The 15,679-nt window shown below is 39.6% G+C and overlaps 1 protein-coding gene across 1 annotated transcript; it reads left to right on the top strand.

Moving 5' to 3' along the window:
- Positions 1-916: 916 nt before the first annotated feature.
- Positions 917-15,403, top strand: LOC131370659 (galanin receptor type 1-like). Its single transcript, XM_058418059.1, has 3 exons — positions 917-2,239; positions 5,704-5,769; positions 13,438-15,403. The coding sequence occupies exons 1-3, from the start codon at positions 1,523-1,525 to the stop codon at positions 13,753-13,755; spliced, it is 1,101 nt and encodes a 366-aa protein (XP_058274042.1). The 5' UTR covers positions 917-1,522; the 3' UTR covers positions 13,756-15,403.
- Positions 15,404-15,679: the final 276 nt, after the last annotated feature.

Raw genomic sequence — 15,679 nt, 5'->3', positions numbered from 1 at the left:
TATCGTATATCATCCAGACCTTTGAGCAGTAAAGTGGGAGGTGTTTACCAGCTTGGTGAACTGGAATATAAACAGGAACCAGTGTTATCTCGGCAAATTGCTCTGATAACCAGTGAAAACTTCCCCATGCAGTAATGTATTGCTTATTGATTTTGAAGTAGGCTAATTCGAGACCATGCACATGAATATAGCGCTGAAGCCACGCCACAGCGGGACGTCTGTCTGTTCTGTTCCTCTCTGTTACAATTACTGTTGCATAATGTCATGCTAATAACGTGTTTTTGAACTTGAACTGAAGCTGGAACTGGGTGAGGGCCAAGTGCTAATGATTGTTCTGAAGGGCTCTTAAAGGACAAATCCACCGTGAACCATGTGCATATTCATCCGCAGAATTAACATCTGACCTTCAGCGGTGTACAAGATTCATCTGGAAGAGTACTATTTCAGAAGAACTGAAGCCTTTATTATCACTACACATACATTACAGCTAAGTGGAATTCTTTTCTTCACATATCCTAACTGAGGAAGTTGGGATCAGATATGATACAGCGCCCCTGGACCAGAGAGGGTTAAGGGCCTTGCTCAATTGCCCAGCAGTGGTGTTGGGGCTTGAACCCTGATCCTCAGATCAACAACCCAGAGCCTTAACCACTTGAGTCACCACGGTGCAGTTAGTTTGCTTGTACAAAAACTGACCGATGCAGTGGCGCTTTAGTCCTTTTTTTTCAGCCTAGCTTTATCACCTGTACACCAAAGTGCTCAAAAAGAGCACTATCAACACCTTCACGCTAATCGTCTTGGGGACAGGGTTGTAGCTTCTTGGCTGTCTAAAAGCAAACCACAGGTTCGACATGAATGCAATACAACTGGATGATTTAAAAAATGGTCACCTAGTCTTTTTTTCAGGTCTTTTTTATATTCAAATCTCCAGGTTGGGTGAGTCTCTGCCCACTGTAGCCTCCGAATCCTGTTGAGGGATGATGAGAGAGAAATAACTGATGTGGTCTTCTGTTGATGTGAAAGACTCAAGGGTCGGGCATCTTGCGCATACTGTGTGTGTGTGTGGGAGAGAGAGAGAGAGAGAGAGAGAGATGGATGCTGATGATAGCTATTATGTTTCTCTGGAGAGTTTATTAACGGCTTGTGTATCTCACTGATTATGAATAAGAATGATCATTCTCTACAAAACACTCCACATAACTGGATCCGGGAACGCGCACCGCAGCTCCATAATCAGCGGGAGCGCGCACCTCTCTCTGTCTATGTCTCTTTGTGAGACACTTACTTTTAGGTCAGAATCAGGTTTAAAGTTTTAGACAAGACTTCTTATGCTCAGGAGTGAATAGAGTTTGAGCGTGTGTGGGTGTGTGTGTGTGTGTGTGTGAGAGAGAGAGAGAGAGAGAGAGAGAGAGAGAGAGACTTTCTGGAGCCGAAATGAGCACATAACCAGCATCAGCGCGCATCGAGAGTCATTTGGGAAGTGCGCACGGAGAGTGTGTGAGTGTGTACGTCTGCGTGCTTCATGCAGTGTTTGTGGGACATAATGGACCTTATGGACCTGAAGGAAGGGATGAACCGGACTGGTGCGAGTGACCACACCGCCGGATGGTGTGAGAACGGAACGGCGGAGGCGGCGGCATCGGGAAAGCTGGCGCTCGGCATCGGTGCAGACAACGTAGTCGCCCTGCTAGCCTTCGCGCTCATCTTCGCGCTGGGCGTCCTGGGTAACTCGGTGGTGATCGCGGTGCTGGCGCGCAGACGTCCCGGAGCGCCGCGCGGCACCACTAACATCTTCATCCTGAACCTGAGCGTGGCTGACCTGTCCTACCTGCTCTTCTGCGTGCCCTTCCAGGCCACCGTGTACGTGCTGCCCACCTGGGTGCTTGGCGCGTTTCTCTGCAAGTTTACGCACTACTTCTTCACCGTCTCTATGCTCGTGAGCATATTCACGCTCTCCGCCATGTCCGTGGATCGCTACGTTGCCATTGTGCACTCGCGCAGGTGCTCCGGGGTGCGCGTGGCTCGACACGCCGTGCGCGCCATCGCAGTGATCTGGGCGCTGTCGCTGGCCATGGCGGCTCCCGTGGCGCACTACCAGAACATCATCAAGCGCGAGGAGAACGCCACGTACTGCTGGGAGCTGTGGCCGAGCGCGCGGGACCGGAAGATCTATGTGGTGTGCACCTTCGTGTTCGGATACGTTCTGCCGCTGGTGCTCATCTGCTTCTGCTACGCCAGCGTGAGTGAACAGAATAAACACTAATAAATTATACACAACAACAACAACATTAATAATAATACTACTAATAATAATTATATTATATAATAATTATTATAATTATTATCATTATTATTATTATTATTATTATTTATATACAAGTAAAGGAAAGAAAGAAAGAAAGAAAGAAAGAAAGAAAGAAAGAAAGAAAAAGAAATATTAGTTTCCCTTTGCTTGCTTTGTTGTTTATTAAAGCATTGTAGAAGAGAAAAAGAGTAGCTGAGAAAAAATAAACATACCTATTAAGAAAAATGTAAAAGAGAGGGAGAGAGAGAGAGAGAGAGAGAGAGAGCAGATTAGAGGAAGAGAAAAGAAAGAAAGAAAGAAAGAGAGAGAGAGAGAGAGAGAGAGAGAGAAATTAAAGAGAGAAGAGGTAAAGAAAATGATTAAGTGGAAGAAACAAAATTGAGAAATACAAATTGAGTGAAAGAAAGAAAGAATACTGAAGAAAATTAATAAAGAAATGTGGGAATAAATTAGGAAGAAAGACTACTGCAAAATGTAAAGAGAAAGAGAAAGAGTGTGATTGTGAATAATAGAAAAAGAGAAAAAAAGCGTACTCTACAAATATATTGTAACTGAGTGTTTCGGGTGCAGAAGCTGACTTTGGTCTTTCTATGCTGGGTGCACTTACTTGCCACACAAACACGCACACACACACACAAACACACACACACACACACACACACACACTAGCAGGTTACTGTCACTGCTGCGCTGAGATTGCACCAGCATGAATCTTCAGCAGTAGCCCTGTGGTGGTTCTTCTCCACTGTTAGCCGGATTACAAGAGGACTCACACATTACTGAGTACAATACAGTCAGTACATTACAGTTAGTACAATAATGTCAGTACATTAGAGTCAGTACAGTGACGCCTGTACATTACAGTCAGTACAGTACAGTCAGTACAATGACATCTGTACATTACAGTCAGTACAGTATAGTCAGTACAATGACATCTGTACATTACAGTCAGTACAGTATAGTCAGTACAATGAGGTCTGTACATTACAGTCAGTACAATAATGTCAGTATATTACAGTCAGTACAATGACGCCTGTACTTTACAGTCAGTACAGTACAGTCAGTACAATGACGTCTGTACATTATAGTCAGTACAGTACAGTCAGTACAATAATGTCAGTACATTAGAATCAGTACAATGACACCCTATACATTACAGTCAGTACAATGCCGTCTGTACATTACAGTCAGTACAATACAGTCAGTACAATAATGTCAGTACATTAGAGTCAGTACAATGACACCCTATACATTACAGTCAGTACAATCCCGTCTGTACATTACAGTCAGTACAATACAGTCAGTACAATAATGTCAGTACATTAGAGTCAGTACAATGACACCCTATACATTACAGTCAGTACAATGCCATCTGTACATTACAGTCAGTACAATACAGTCAGTACAATAATGTCAGTACATTAGAATCAGTACAATGACACCCTATACATTACAGTCAGTACAATGCCGTCTGTACATTACAGTCAGTACAATACAGTCAGTACAATAATGTCAGTACATTAGAGTCAGTACAATGACACCCTATACATTACAGTCAGTACAATGCCGTCTGTACATTACAGTCAGTACAATACAGTCAGTACAATAATGTCAGTACATTAGAGTCAGTACAATGACACCCTATACATTAGAGTCAGTACAATGCCGTCTGTACATTACAGTCAGTACAATACAGTCAGTACAATAATGTCAGTACATTAGAGTCAGTACAATGACACCCTATACATTACAGTCAGTACAATGCCATCTGTACATTACAGTCAGTACAATAATGTCAGTACATTAGAATCAGTACAATGACGCCTGTACTTTACAGTCAGTACAGTACAGTCAGTACAATGACGTCTGTACATTACAGTCAGTACAGTACAGTCAGTACAATAATGTCAGTACATTAGAGTCAGTACAATGACACCCTGTACATTACAGTCAGTACAATGCCGTCTGTACATTACAGTCAGTACAATACAGTCAGTACAATAATGTCAGTACATTAGAGTCAGTACAATGACACCCTATACATTACAGTCAATACAATGCCGTCTGTACATTACAGTCAGTACAATACAGTCAGTACAATAATGTCAGTACATTAGAATCAGTACAATGACGCCTGTACTTTACAGTCAGTACAGTACAGTCAGTACAATGACGTCTGTACATTACAGTCAGTACAGTACAGTCAGTACAATAATGTCAGTACATTAGAGTCAGTACAATACAGTCAGGACACTAATGTCAGTACATTACAGTCAGTACAATAATGTCAGTACTATGATGTCAGTACATTTCAGTCAGTACATTACAGTCAGTACAATACAGTCAGTACTATGATGTCAGCACACTGCAGTCAGTACACTACAATGAGTACATTACATTCAGTACAATACACTAAGTACATCTCAGTCATCACACTACAGTCAGTACAATATAATCAGTACATTACAGTCAGTACACTTCAGTCAGCACAATATAATCAGTACTCTACAGTCCCTTCACTGCAGTCAGTACATTACAGTCAATACACTACACTCAATACACTACAGTCAGTACACTACAGTCAGTACAATACAATCAATACACTAGTATAACATAATCACTACTCTACAGTCAGTATAACATAATCAGTACTCTACAGTCAGTATAACATAATCAGTACTCTACAGTCAGTACACTAAAATCAGTGCAATTGTCATTACACTACAGTCAGTACATTACAGTCAATACACTACAGTCAGTATAACACAATCAGTACTCTACAGTCAGTACACTAAAATCAGTACAGTAGTCAGTACACTACAGTCAGTATAACACAATCAGTACTCTACAGTCAGTACACTAAAATCAGTACAGTAGTCAGTACACTACATTCAGTACACAAACATCAGTATACAAAAGTTAGTAAAATATAATCAGTGCTCTGCAGTAACTACACTGCAGTCAGTACTCTACAGTCAGTACACTAAAATCAGTACAATATTCAGAACACTACAGTCAGTAGAATACAGTCAGTACATTAAAGTCAGTACAGTCAGTAACAGTCAGTCTGCGCCAATAAAGTGTGCACACTGAAGGTGCGTCTCTACTGTGGATAACATTGTTTACAGTGAGGAACCACATTGCAATGGATGGAAGGATGAATAGACGGATAGACAGAAAGATAGATGGACTTTTCTCCCCATGTTTTCTATGATTTAATTTTGTTTCAAAGGCAGTAATTATTATAGGATTATTTCTGGACTCATGGGGGGGGTGTTCTCATGGCTTTGACAGGATTTAATGGTGAAGGAAAGAAGGACATAGAAGAAAGAAAATAAGTTTGAAAGAGAGAATAGATTTTCTCTTACACATTTCTCTTCATTTTCTGCATGTTACAGGTTTTAAATCACTTACACAAAAAACTGAAGAACATGTCCAAAAAATCAGAGGCATCTAAGAGGAAGGTAAGGCTTTTAAATACACCTTTTACGTTTTAATAATCTTCTTTCACATCACAAACTGAGCTGTAAATGGCATCGTTAGAGTTGCATCTTCAGGTTTTAAGTCCCAAAGGATTTTTTTTCCAGCTTGGGTTTATGAAATAAATCTCTTTCCTTCTTCACTGCTCCCACTTTAAAAATTCAATTACCTTCAGCTGGCAATGCACAGGTTCCTGATACCTGCTCTGACTATTGTGGATGTATAAGCGAATTGACCTGCATTTCTTTGCTGATATCGAATGGCAGAAATACATTAGCTTGAAATATACTGAAGATGTGGCAGAAATGTAAAAACTGAACTGTAGCCAATGTAGCAATGCTGGCATTGATTAAGCAGCTTATAGCCTACCTAAGCTTAAGTAATATTAACATGAATGGTGTGAAACCAGACTCGGGCCTGAACACTGACATGGTCCCCAAATGTGGCTCATGGAAATGACAAATGTCAAAAATGTAGGGACTCCAGTAAAACTGGAGCTGATGTGCAATATGTAACAGAGGAATCCACTATGGGTGAAAAAACTCCTACAGCTAAAGCCATGATGCAGGGGAGGTGAAAAGCTGTCAAAGACTTTTGATCATCAGAGGTAGCCCTATGATGGTTCTTCTCCACTGTTCGCTGGATTACAGGAGGACTGACACATTACTCAGTACACTAGAGTCAGTACAGTACAATCAGTACATTACAGGCAGTACAATACAATCAGTACAATGCAATCAGTACACTACAGTCAGTACAATGCAGTCAGTTCAGTACAGTCAGTATGACGCAGTAGGTATATTACAGTTAGTACAATACAATTAGTACAGTACAATCAGTACAATGCAATCAGTACATTACAGTCAGTACAATACAGTCAGTAAAATGCAGTCAGTACAATACAATCGGTACAATACATTCAGTACATTAGTCAGTACAATACAGTCAGTACAATGCAGTCAGTATGATGCAATCAGTACATTACAGTCAGTACAATACAGTTAGTACAGTGCAGTCAGTACAGTCAGTGCAATGCAGTCAGTACATTACATTCAGTATACTACAGTCAATATATTAAAGTCAGTACAGTACAGTCAGTACAATGCAGTCAGTACATTATAGTCAGTATGATGCAGTCAGTACATTACAGTCAGTACAATGCAGTCAGTACATTACAGGCAGTACACTACAGTCAGTACAATGCAGTCAGCAGTTGAACTCAAGTTAGATAACTGACTTAATATGATCTTAACATTAGCTAACATTGGATAACGGGTCACTGTTGCTTGTTCTGTACGTGTTTCTGGGGAATTACTCTAATTACTAAACTGCTGTAATGGGTTAATTGGGGTGTCGTGATATTCTCATACACACCTCTGTATTAGTTTGTAACTTAGTAGTAAATTGGTCTAGTCATCTTCATAGCTAGCCTTTATTTATGACATCTACTATAAGATGAAAATTTCAGTGTTTTGGTGAACATTTAGGTATACTGGATTAAAAATCTGTTATATCATGTAGTATAATGTGATAGCCATGATACTGGATTGTAACGCAAATGTGAATTAGAGGACTGACCGCTTTAGTGTTTTCTCACTCTATAAATCGGTGTATTATATAACAAGCACATAAAACCTTTCCTGACCTGAAAATATAGAGAAAAACACACAACTCGGATACTCTTGTCTTTGTTTTAGGAGAGCAACAAATCAATGACGAAGCCGGACAAAACAAAATGAACCTGTTATAATAGTGCAAAAAATAAAACAAGGTGCAAGGAGGTCCTGTGTGGTCAAGTACTGTAGGTTTCAGGATCGGACTTTTACTATATTCTCAAAAGAAAAGGTTTCATACAGAACTTTAAAGGGTTCTACTGGGGGCTTCAGATTTAAAACAGCTGGGTTTGATTAAATGTACACTGTAGTGTTCTTAATATCCTGTGAAAAGGTTCTATGTAGAACCTTAAAGGGTTCTATAAGGTGCTTCAAATGTAGAACAGCTGAAAGGTTTGATACACACCCCTAAAGGGTTCTATAAGGTGCTTCAAATTTAGAACTGCTGAAAGGTTTGATACACACACTTAAAGGGTTCTATAAGGTGCTTCAAATTTAGAACTGCTGAAAGGTTCAATACACACCCCTAAAGGGTTCTATAAGGTGCTTCAAATTTAGAACTGCAGAAAGGTTCGATACACACACCTAAAGGGTTCTATAAGGTGCTTCAAATGTAGAACAGCTGAAAGGTTTGATACACACACCTAAAGGGTTCTATAAGGTGCTTCAAATGTAGAACAGCTGAAAGGTTTGATACACACCCCTAAAGGGTTCTATAAGGTGCTTCAAATGTAGAACAGCTGAAAGGTTCAATACATACCCCTAAAGGGTTCTATAAGGTGCTTCAAATTTAGAACTGCTGAAAGGTTCGATACACACCCCTAAAGGGTTCTATAAGGTGCTTCAAATTTAGAACAGCTGAAAGGTTCGATACACACCCCTAAAGGGTTCTATAAGGTGCTTCAAATTTAGAACTGCTGAAAGGTTCGATACACACCCCTAAAGGGTTCTATAAGGTGCTTCAAATTTAGAACTGCTGAAAGGTTCGATACACACACTTAAAGGGATCTATAAGACGCTTCAAATGTAGAACAGCTGAAAGGTTCGATACACACCCCTAAAGGGTTCTATAAGATGCTTCAAATTTAGAACAGCTGAAAGGTTCGATACACACACTTAAAGGGATCTATAAGGTGCTTCAAATGTAGAACAGCTGAAAGGTTCGATACACACCCCTAAAGGGTTCTATAAGATGCTTCAAATTTAGAACAGCTGAAAGGTTCGATACACACACTTAAAGGGATCTATAAGACGCTTCAAATGTAGAACAGCTGAAAGGTTCGATACACACACTTAAAGGGATGTATAAGATGCTTCAAATGTAGAACAGCTGAAAGGTTCGATACACACACTTAAAGGGATCTATAAGACGCTTCAAATGTAGAACTGCTGAAAGGTTCGATACACACCCCTAAAGGGTTCTATAAGATGCTTCAAATTTAGAACAGCTGAAAGGTTCGATACACACACTTAAAGGGATGTATAAGACGCTTCAAATGTAGAACAGCTGAAAGGTTCGATACACACACTTAAAGGGATCTATAAGACGCTTCAAATGTAGAACTGCTGAAAGGTTCGATACACACACTTAAAGGGTTCTATGGGATGCGTCATATTTGGAACCCATTAAAGGGTTTTCTATATAGGCCCCTTTTTTGATCAAAAGTTCTTTGTAGCCTGTGCAAAGGTTCTATCGGGTGCTTCATGTTTAGAAACCGTAAAAACTTCTATACAGAACCTCTTTTTATGGCTTAGGTCAATGGAACACTACAGGGTTATTTGTAGCTCGTGAAAAGGTTCTATATAGAAACTATGGGTTCATTCATTCTAAATGTTTTGAGTTATTTCTTGGCATTTGTTTGTAATAATAATAATGATCATGTTATAGTCATGTAAAATACAATTTAAAAACTATAGCAGAATGTATGTATATACTTGGTACTTTGCAGCTATGGAAAGAACCCTGGGGTTTTATATAAAACTCCAGCCAACTCTTTTTAAGCCAGTGTAGAACCAAAACATGTATAGTGCTGATACAAATGTGCGATCAGGTATACGCATTTGATGTAAGGACATACAAAGTTTTTGTTTGTTTGTTTGTTTGTTTGTTTGTTTGAGTCACAGCAGCACCAGTAACAGTGCTAAGATCGTTGGGAGGCTAGGGCTGATTTCTATCTAACCCAGACTCTATATTTCACAGTGACACACCCTCTAGATTTGCTCTATATTTGGGCTGATATTTGTCACATGCACATCAAATATGATTGTGTATTCTATCCTACAGAAAGGGGCGTGTCCTTAATCGACAGACAGATGGATCCTGACGTGTTAATTATAATCTGTTGTATTACAACCATCAAGGATACGTGATTGAATCTACGCTAAAAGAGTAAAAATCTCATTTCTTGCCCCAGCAAAGTCCGTTTTAAAACAGTTAATCTCTCTTTTTTTTTATATGATAACGATCATATAAATTATTAAGCTCAGGGCGTTTTCCAAAGCGTCACCATTTTCCATGTTGATTTAACAGTCAGACTCGACAGACCGAACACCGTCTGCCATGAAACAAACGCTAAACTGCTCACATTAACATGATAAAGTGCTGCCCTGAGTGGTTCGATAAGATAATGACACGATATGACGAAGCATCTCTCTTTGGGTTTTGTTTATTTTGAAGGTGTGTGCTGGATTCACTTTGCTACGGCGAGTCGTGTCCGGTCGGCGTGAGCCCGAGGAAAGTGGAGCCTCTCTCTTATCAGCGTGACTGATGAAGGTTAAAAGCAGCGTTCAGATGGACATTACTCACTCCGTTCTCTGAGAACAGTGCTGTTAAAATGCAGCTGAGGAAACGGCACTATCGCTGCGCTTACGAAACGTCAGCTCCTATCTGTGTACACGCTTACACACACACACACACACACACACAGAAACAGAGAGACAGAAAAATTCAGCTCTCTTCTTCATCACATCATGATTCTAGCTAATTAAAGTTAAATTAATGAACACACACACAGAGAGAGAGAGAGAGAGAGAGAGAGAGGTCTCAATGATTTATCTATTAGTGTTGATATTCATATACGTCACTTTGTCTTTAGCTCAGAATGTATAGAAGTTTTTATTATTCTTATTCTACAGAATTTCACTGATGCTCATTTTGAGGAAGAAGAAAACTACATTGTGTTTAAGAAGTAAGATATTCACACTGTTAATCCATAATTCATCTCTAATCTAGTTAGCTGTCTAACTCAACCAGCCCATGGTTGGTTTCTGTTGTTGATCAGTTTGCAGATTCTCCGTGCTTCAGGGGTTTCTTCTGTGTACTCTGTTTCCTCCCTCAGTCCAAAGACATGCACCGTAGGCATCTTTAAATAGTCTGTGTGTGTGTGTGTGTGTGTGTGTGTGTGTGTGTGTCCTGCCTTGTGCCCCGTGTCCCCTAAAAACAGATTCCAAGTTCCCTGTGACCCTCTTGTAGGATAAGTGCTCCAGAAAATGGATGGATAAATGTTCTAGTTGTTATTACAACCTAATAACTTCTATATAAAAGATATTATGGTGTTAATTTGAAATAATAACTCATTTTCTTAGAATATTGTTACTATTCAGACTTCCCTTATTTCAGCATATCCTTTCAAATAATCTTTATATAATTCTACTTAATATCTCATTATTTTATTAAGATATGAACACATTAATTCAAAATAAGTTGTTAAAACTCATTATTTTAACATTGTGACTTAATATTATGTTTATATTAATATTTCAAGCTGTGTCGATGTCTTAACGTCTCTTCATATAAGTTTGACTTTGTCTGATGAAATTTTAACTTTATATCTCATTGTTTTGACTAGATTCTGGCTCTTAATTTCTAGTTTAAGTTTATTTCAAGTGATTGTCTGAATAGTTTTATTTCATATTGATTAATAAGAATTATTCATTGAATATTAGCTTATTATAAAAATAACAAAATAAAAAATTTTTAGTTTAGTAACTGACATATATTGCACTTATTCTGCATATCTAATGAATCCCATGAATTAGGAATTCCTCTTAAATGAGTTCAGGTATAGTCAAGGTCGAGTGTAATGGGAAAATGGCTCAGGAAAATATCTTTTTTGAGACAACTATTAATCAACTAGATAGAAAAATGAATGGAAATAATGAATGGAGTTGTTTAGCTTATTGCATGTTTAATAGATCGATATATAAAGTCAAAGACTTTTATTTGTCATTTGGACAGACATGGAAAACTGCTCATTGAAATTCTTATGGAAGCAATTATTGAGAAATCCATATATTAACATATAACATACACTATGTAGCCAAAAGTTTTGGGACGTCTGCCTTTACATACACATGAATATAATATGGAGTTGTCCCGCCCTTTGCAGCTATAACAGCTTCAACTCTTCTGGGAAGGCTTTCCACAAGGTTTAGGAGTGTGTTAATGGGCATTTTTGACCATTCCACTAGAAGCACATTTGTGAGGTCAGGCACTGATGTTGGGTGAGAAGGTCTGTCTCACAGTCTCCGCTCTAATTCATCCCAAAGGTGTTCTATGGGGTTGAGGTCAGGACTCTGTGCAGGCCAGTCAAGTTCCTCCACACCAAACTCACTCATCCATGTCTTTATGGACCTTGCTTTATGCACTGGTGCACAGTCATGTTGGAAGAAGAAAATCCACCAAACTGTTCCCACAAAGTTGGGAGCATGAAATTGTCCAAAATGTCTTGGTATGCTGAAGCATTAAAAGTTCCTTTCACTGGAACTAAGGGGCCGAGCCCAACCCAAAAAGTGTCCCAAAACTGTGACTGCAATAGCAAGTATATCCAGGGCAAAAAAAAAAAAACACACAGAGAAATGCACAAGACATACACAAACTATACTAGATATAGATGGGTTGGGATGTACCTACTAATGTGCAGAAAGGGTGGCTGTGGAAATTGCACCATCATTGACTGTTTAAGGCTCTGATAGCTTAGAAGAAAGGGTTTTTGAGTCTATTTGCATTCTCGAGTTCTCTGGTAGTGCCTGCCAGATGGAAGCAGTTGAACGCGAGTGTTCTATGTGACTGCTGTCGTTGATGATCTTTATGGCTCTCCTCAGGCACCGTTTCAGGTAAATGTCCTATAGAGTGGATGTGGATTGAGGCGTACTAAGCCACTCGTCTCTTTCCTATAGTCTACAATCATCTCCTTTGCTTTACTGACCTTCAGGGACTGGTTGTTGTCTGACCACCAAGCAGTCAGGGCTCTGACCTCCTCTCTGTAATATAGTGTTCACTTGTGTTCACTTTGATGCTAATTTTGCAGCCAAGTAACCATAAATTACTGTAATAACCAAAAAAATTATAAGCTAATAACAATTAATTAAAATTACATCCATTCAGATGCTGGGATCCATTTTAATATGATTCAATGACTATTCTATGAAACCTTGAGGGCTTTTATTTCCTTCAAAAAGGGCAGTATTAAGTACACAGGGATTAAGGAAGTATTGTATCTCTGTATATTTCCATGGCAACCATGAAGGTTTTACTAAGAAAAAAATAATTAAATCAATTATGTCGTTTTTATAATATATTTATTACATAGTAACAAGATTATTATCTTTTCACAGAGAAAGAGACACTGTTAGGTTTGTTCTTCTTCTCTGGCAGCTTTTACATTATTTTTCTTGGCTCTCAAGTGGTGCCACATGGCCATTAGCCAGTTATAGCCTTTGATCCGTAGCCGTTAGGCAGTCATACCCTTCTCTGATCTGGTGTTCGTACAAAATGGCAGAATCTAGGACTTTGAGGAAGCCTTCACTCTCCACAGTTGGTAGGTGCTGTATGATATGGAGGATCTAGCTAGTTGATAGAGATTGTCAATGGAAGAAAATGGTGTAAAAAAACCCCAAAAAGCAATTTTTAAGCATTTACAGTGGAGTTCTTCACTTTACCCGCTTTCAATGGCTAGCTTTGGTGCCAATCAGCACCGAGATAAGGATGGGAAATGTTGTACTGATTTTAAATAAATATGTATATGTATTTTTCCTCAGACGGCACAGACGGTGTTGGTAGTCGTGGTGGTCTTCTGCCTCTCCTGGCTCCCTCATCATATCGTCCATCTGTGGGTGGAGTTCGGCTCGTTCCCTCTGAACCAAGCATCTTTTATGTTCCGCGTCATCGCTCACTGCCTGGCCTACAGCAACTCCTCTGTCAACCCCATCATCTATGCTTTCCTCTCCGAAAATTTCCGGAAGGCGTACAAGCAAGTGTTCAAGTGCCAGAGCAACGGGGGATCTCCGTCCAACGAAGTCAAGGGAGTACGCAGCAAAGCCGAGACGCCACCCATCACCAACTGTACCAGCGTCTAATAGATACACACGGCATTTTTCGAAATGAAAAAAGCCTCTCTCTTTCTGAACATAATAAAGCCTGACCCGTGTTAAGGACCATGTAAGACAGTTACTCTCTGTATATAAAGCCTCCTTTAAGCAGTGTGTACAGTATTCAATCTTTGCCCTGATTCTCCTTTCTGTCCTCACGTGATGTGGTTTCCATGTCAATATCCAGCTTGTAAAAACAGCCACTTATGAGCATGAGAGGAAACTCTCGGTGGATGAGTCAGGAACAAATAGAAGGACAGTGAGCATTGCGAAAGGCACTTTGTACAGAAAATGAGAACGCCGATGCTGATCTGAAGATCTGAAGCTCTGCCTTTATGATCTGTGTTGGAGATCCCTTCTGCTCTGAGGAAATATAATTTTATGCAGTAGAGCAATTAGGGCGCTTTTTGAGGTTCAAGCCTTGTCATGAACATCTGCCACTGGCAGCTCTTACTCCTACTCTCTATCTTCAGTATGTCCAGGATTTCCAAAAAGGATGGATGAACACCTCTTTATCTCTCTAAACACTTTATTTATCTCCTCACAGACCTTGATGAGGTTCAGATGACCAGACAAGGCTGGACTCTTAAACACAATGTACTGCCTAGCCTTACACTAAGGATATAGAGTTTAATAATCCATAAAACGGAGAAAACCTCAAATGAAATAAATCAACATGTGTGTATAGTAAGTTCTTAAAAAGAAGCTATAATGACTCATGTTCTCTAATAATCTTCATATTAGCTTTATATTCAGCATGTCTGGTCACCTCCCAACCTCTATATGAATTTGATCTGAAAGTGAATGGAGCTAATCTTGGATAAATCTACACAAGTTGTTGTTTCCTGTCCCCTCTCACATGTTATTGTCACACTGTATTGATCACATCCACTGTACTTTTCATCCAAACAGTCAGCATGTCCAGTCTTTCCACCTTGAGATGCTCTGCCATGTCTCCAACAGGCCTATAGAGACAAGTGGACAGATGGATGGACACCACTTTCTCTCGCCAACCTCTTTATTTATCTCTTCATAGAGCTTCATCAAATACGCACGTGAAAGGTTTCACCCCAGTGAAAAGCTACAATTCATTTACATTCAGAAGCAAACTAGTGTGTAAAGGCTAAACACAGAAGCTAATCAGTGGCCTAGGAAAAAAACCTAGCAAAAGCTAACTACCGAGTAAAAGCTAACCTTACAAGAAAAGCCTATATATCCTGAAATGAGGTGGATTTTAGACTGATCTCTGAAAGTTTGCTGTAAAATAAGAGCGCTGCATCGCTGTCTGTGTTTACTTTCACGATATGTCTAGCATGTTTACTCTGTACCTTACACTGCATATGCTAGGATCCAGTGCTGTAAATATTAGCTTTAAGGCAAAGAGCCTTTTGTTTCATGTGTGTATGTGTGGATTGTGCCTTTATTTATGTCCTTATGCCATTGTTGTATATTTAGTGAGAGGAAATTAGTGAGGTGTGTGCCTCTTTTCATGGAGTACCTCATGTGTGTGTGTGTGTGTGTGTGTATTCAGCCACTCAGCTACTGTAATGATACTTAAGCTGCTTTTTTCTGCTCAGTACCATGTGTTTAACCTGAAACTGAGGCACACACCTGAATATTAAAATTGTAAATTGAACTGTTTTTGTCTCTCTGGCTAAAATACTAGTATACTACGATTATTTCGCGGATTAATTATTATCACAATTGTTCGGGCTTTAAGCCTTCAACCTGAGCCTGTATTTTTTCAAAAATAATCTCTGCATCGGGGCAGCATGGTGGCTTAATGGTTAGCGCTGTTGCCTCACATCCCGGGTTCGAACAGGCGGGGGCCTTTCTGTGTGGAGTTTGCATGTTCTCCCTGTGCCTTTGTGGGTTTACTCCAGTTTCCTCCCACAGTCCAAATATATGTACA

The sequence above is a fragment of the Hemibagrus wyckioides genome, linkage group LG20, assembly GCF_019097595.1.
Source record: "Hemibagrus wyckioides isolate EC202008001 linkage group LG20, SWU_Hwy_1.0, whole genome shotgun sequence".
NCBI lineage: Eukaryota > Metazoa > Chordata > Actinopteri > Siluriformes > Bagridae > Hemibagrus > Hemibagrus wyckioides.
The sequence above is the reverse complement of the archived record's forward strand: the minus strand, read 5'-3'. Positions and strand labels throughout refer to the sequence as shown.

Bases quoted from the DNA above. Each gene is read 5' to 3' on its own strand.
- LOC131370659 (XM_058418059.1), top strand. From the start codon at position 1,523: ATGCAGTGTTTGTGGGACATAATGGACCTTATGGACCTGAAGGAAGGG. The intron at 2,240-5,703 runs GTGAGTGAACAG...TGCATGTTACAG, and splicing joins TCTGCTTCTGCTACGCCAGC to GTTTTAAATCACTTACACAA. The intron at 5,770-13,437 runs GTAAGGCTTTTA...ATTTTTCCTCAG, and splicing joins CAGAGGCATCTAAGAGGAAG to ACGGCACAGACGGTGTTGGT.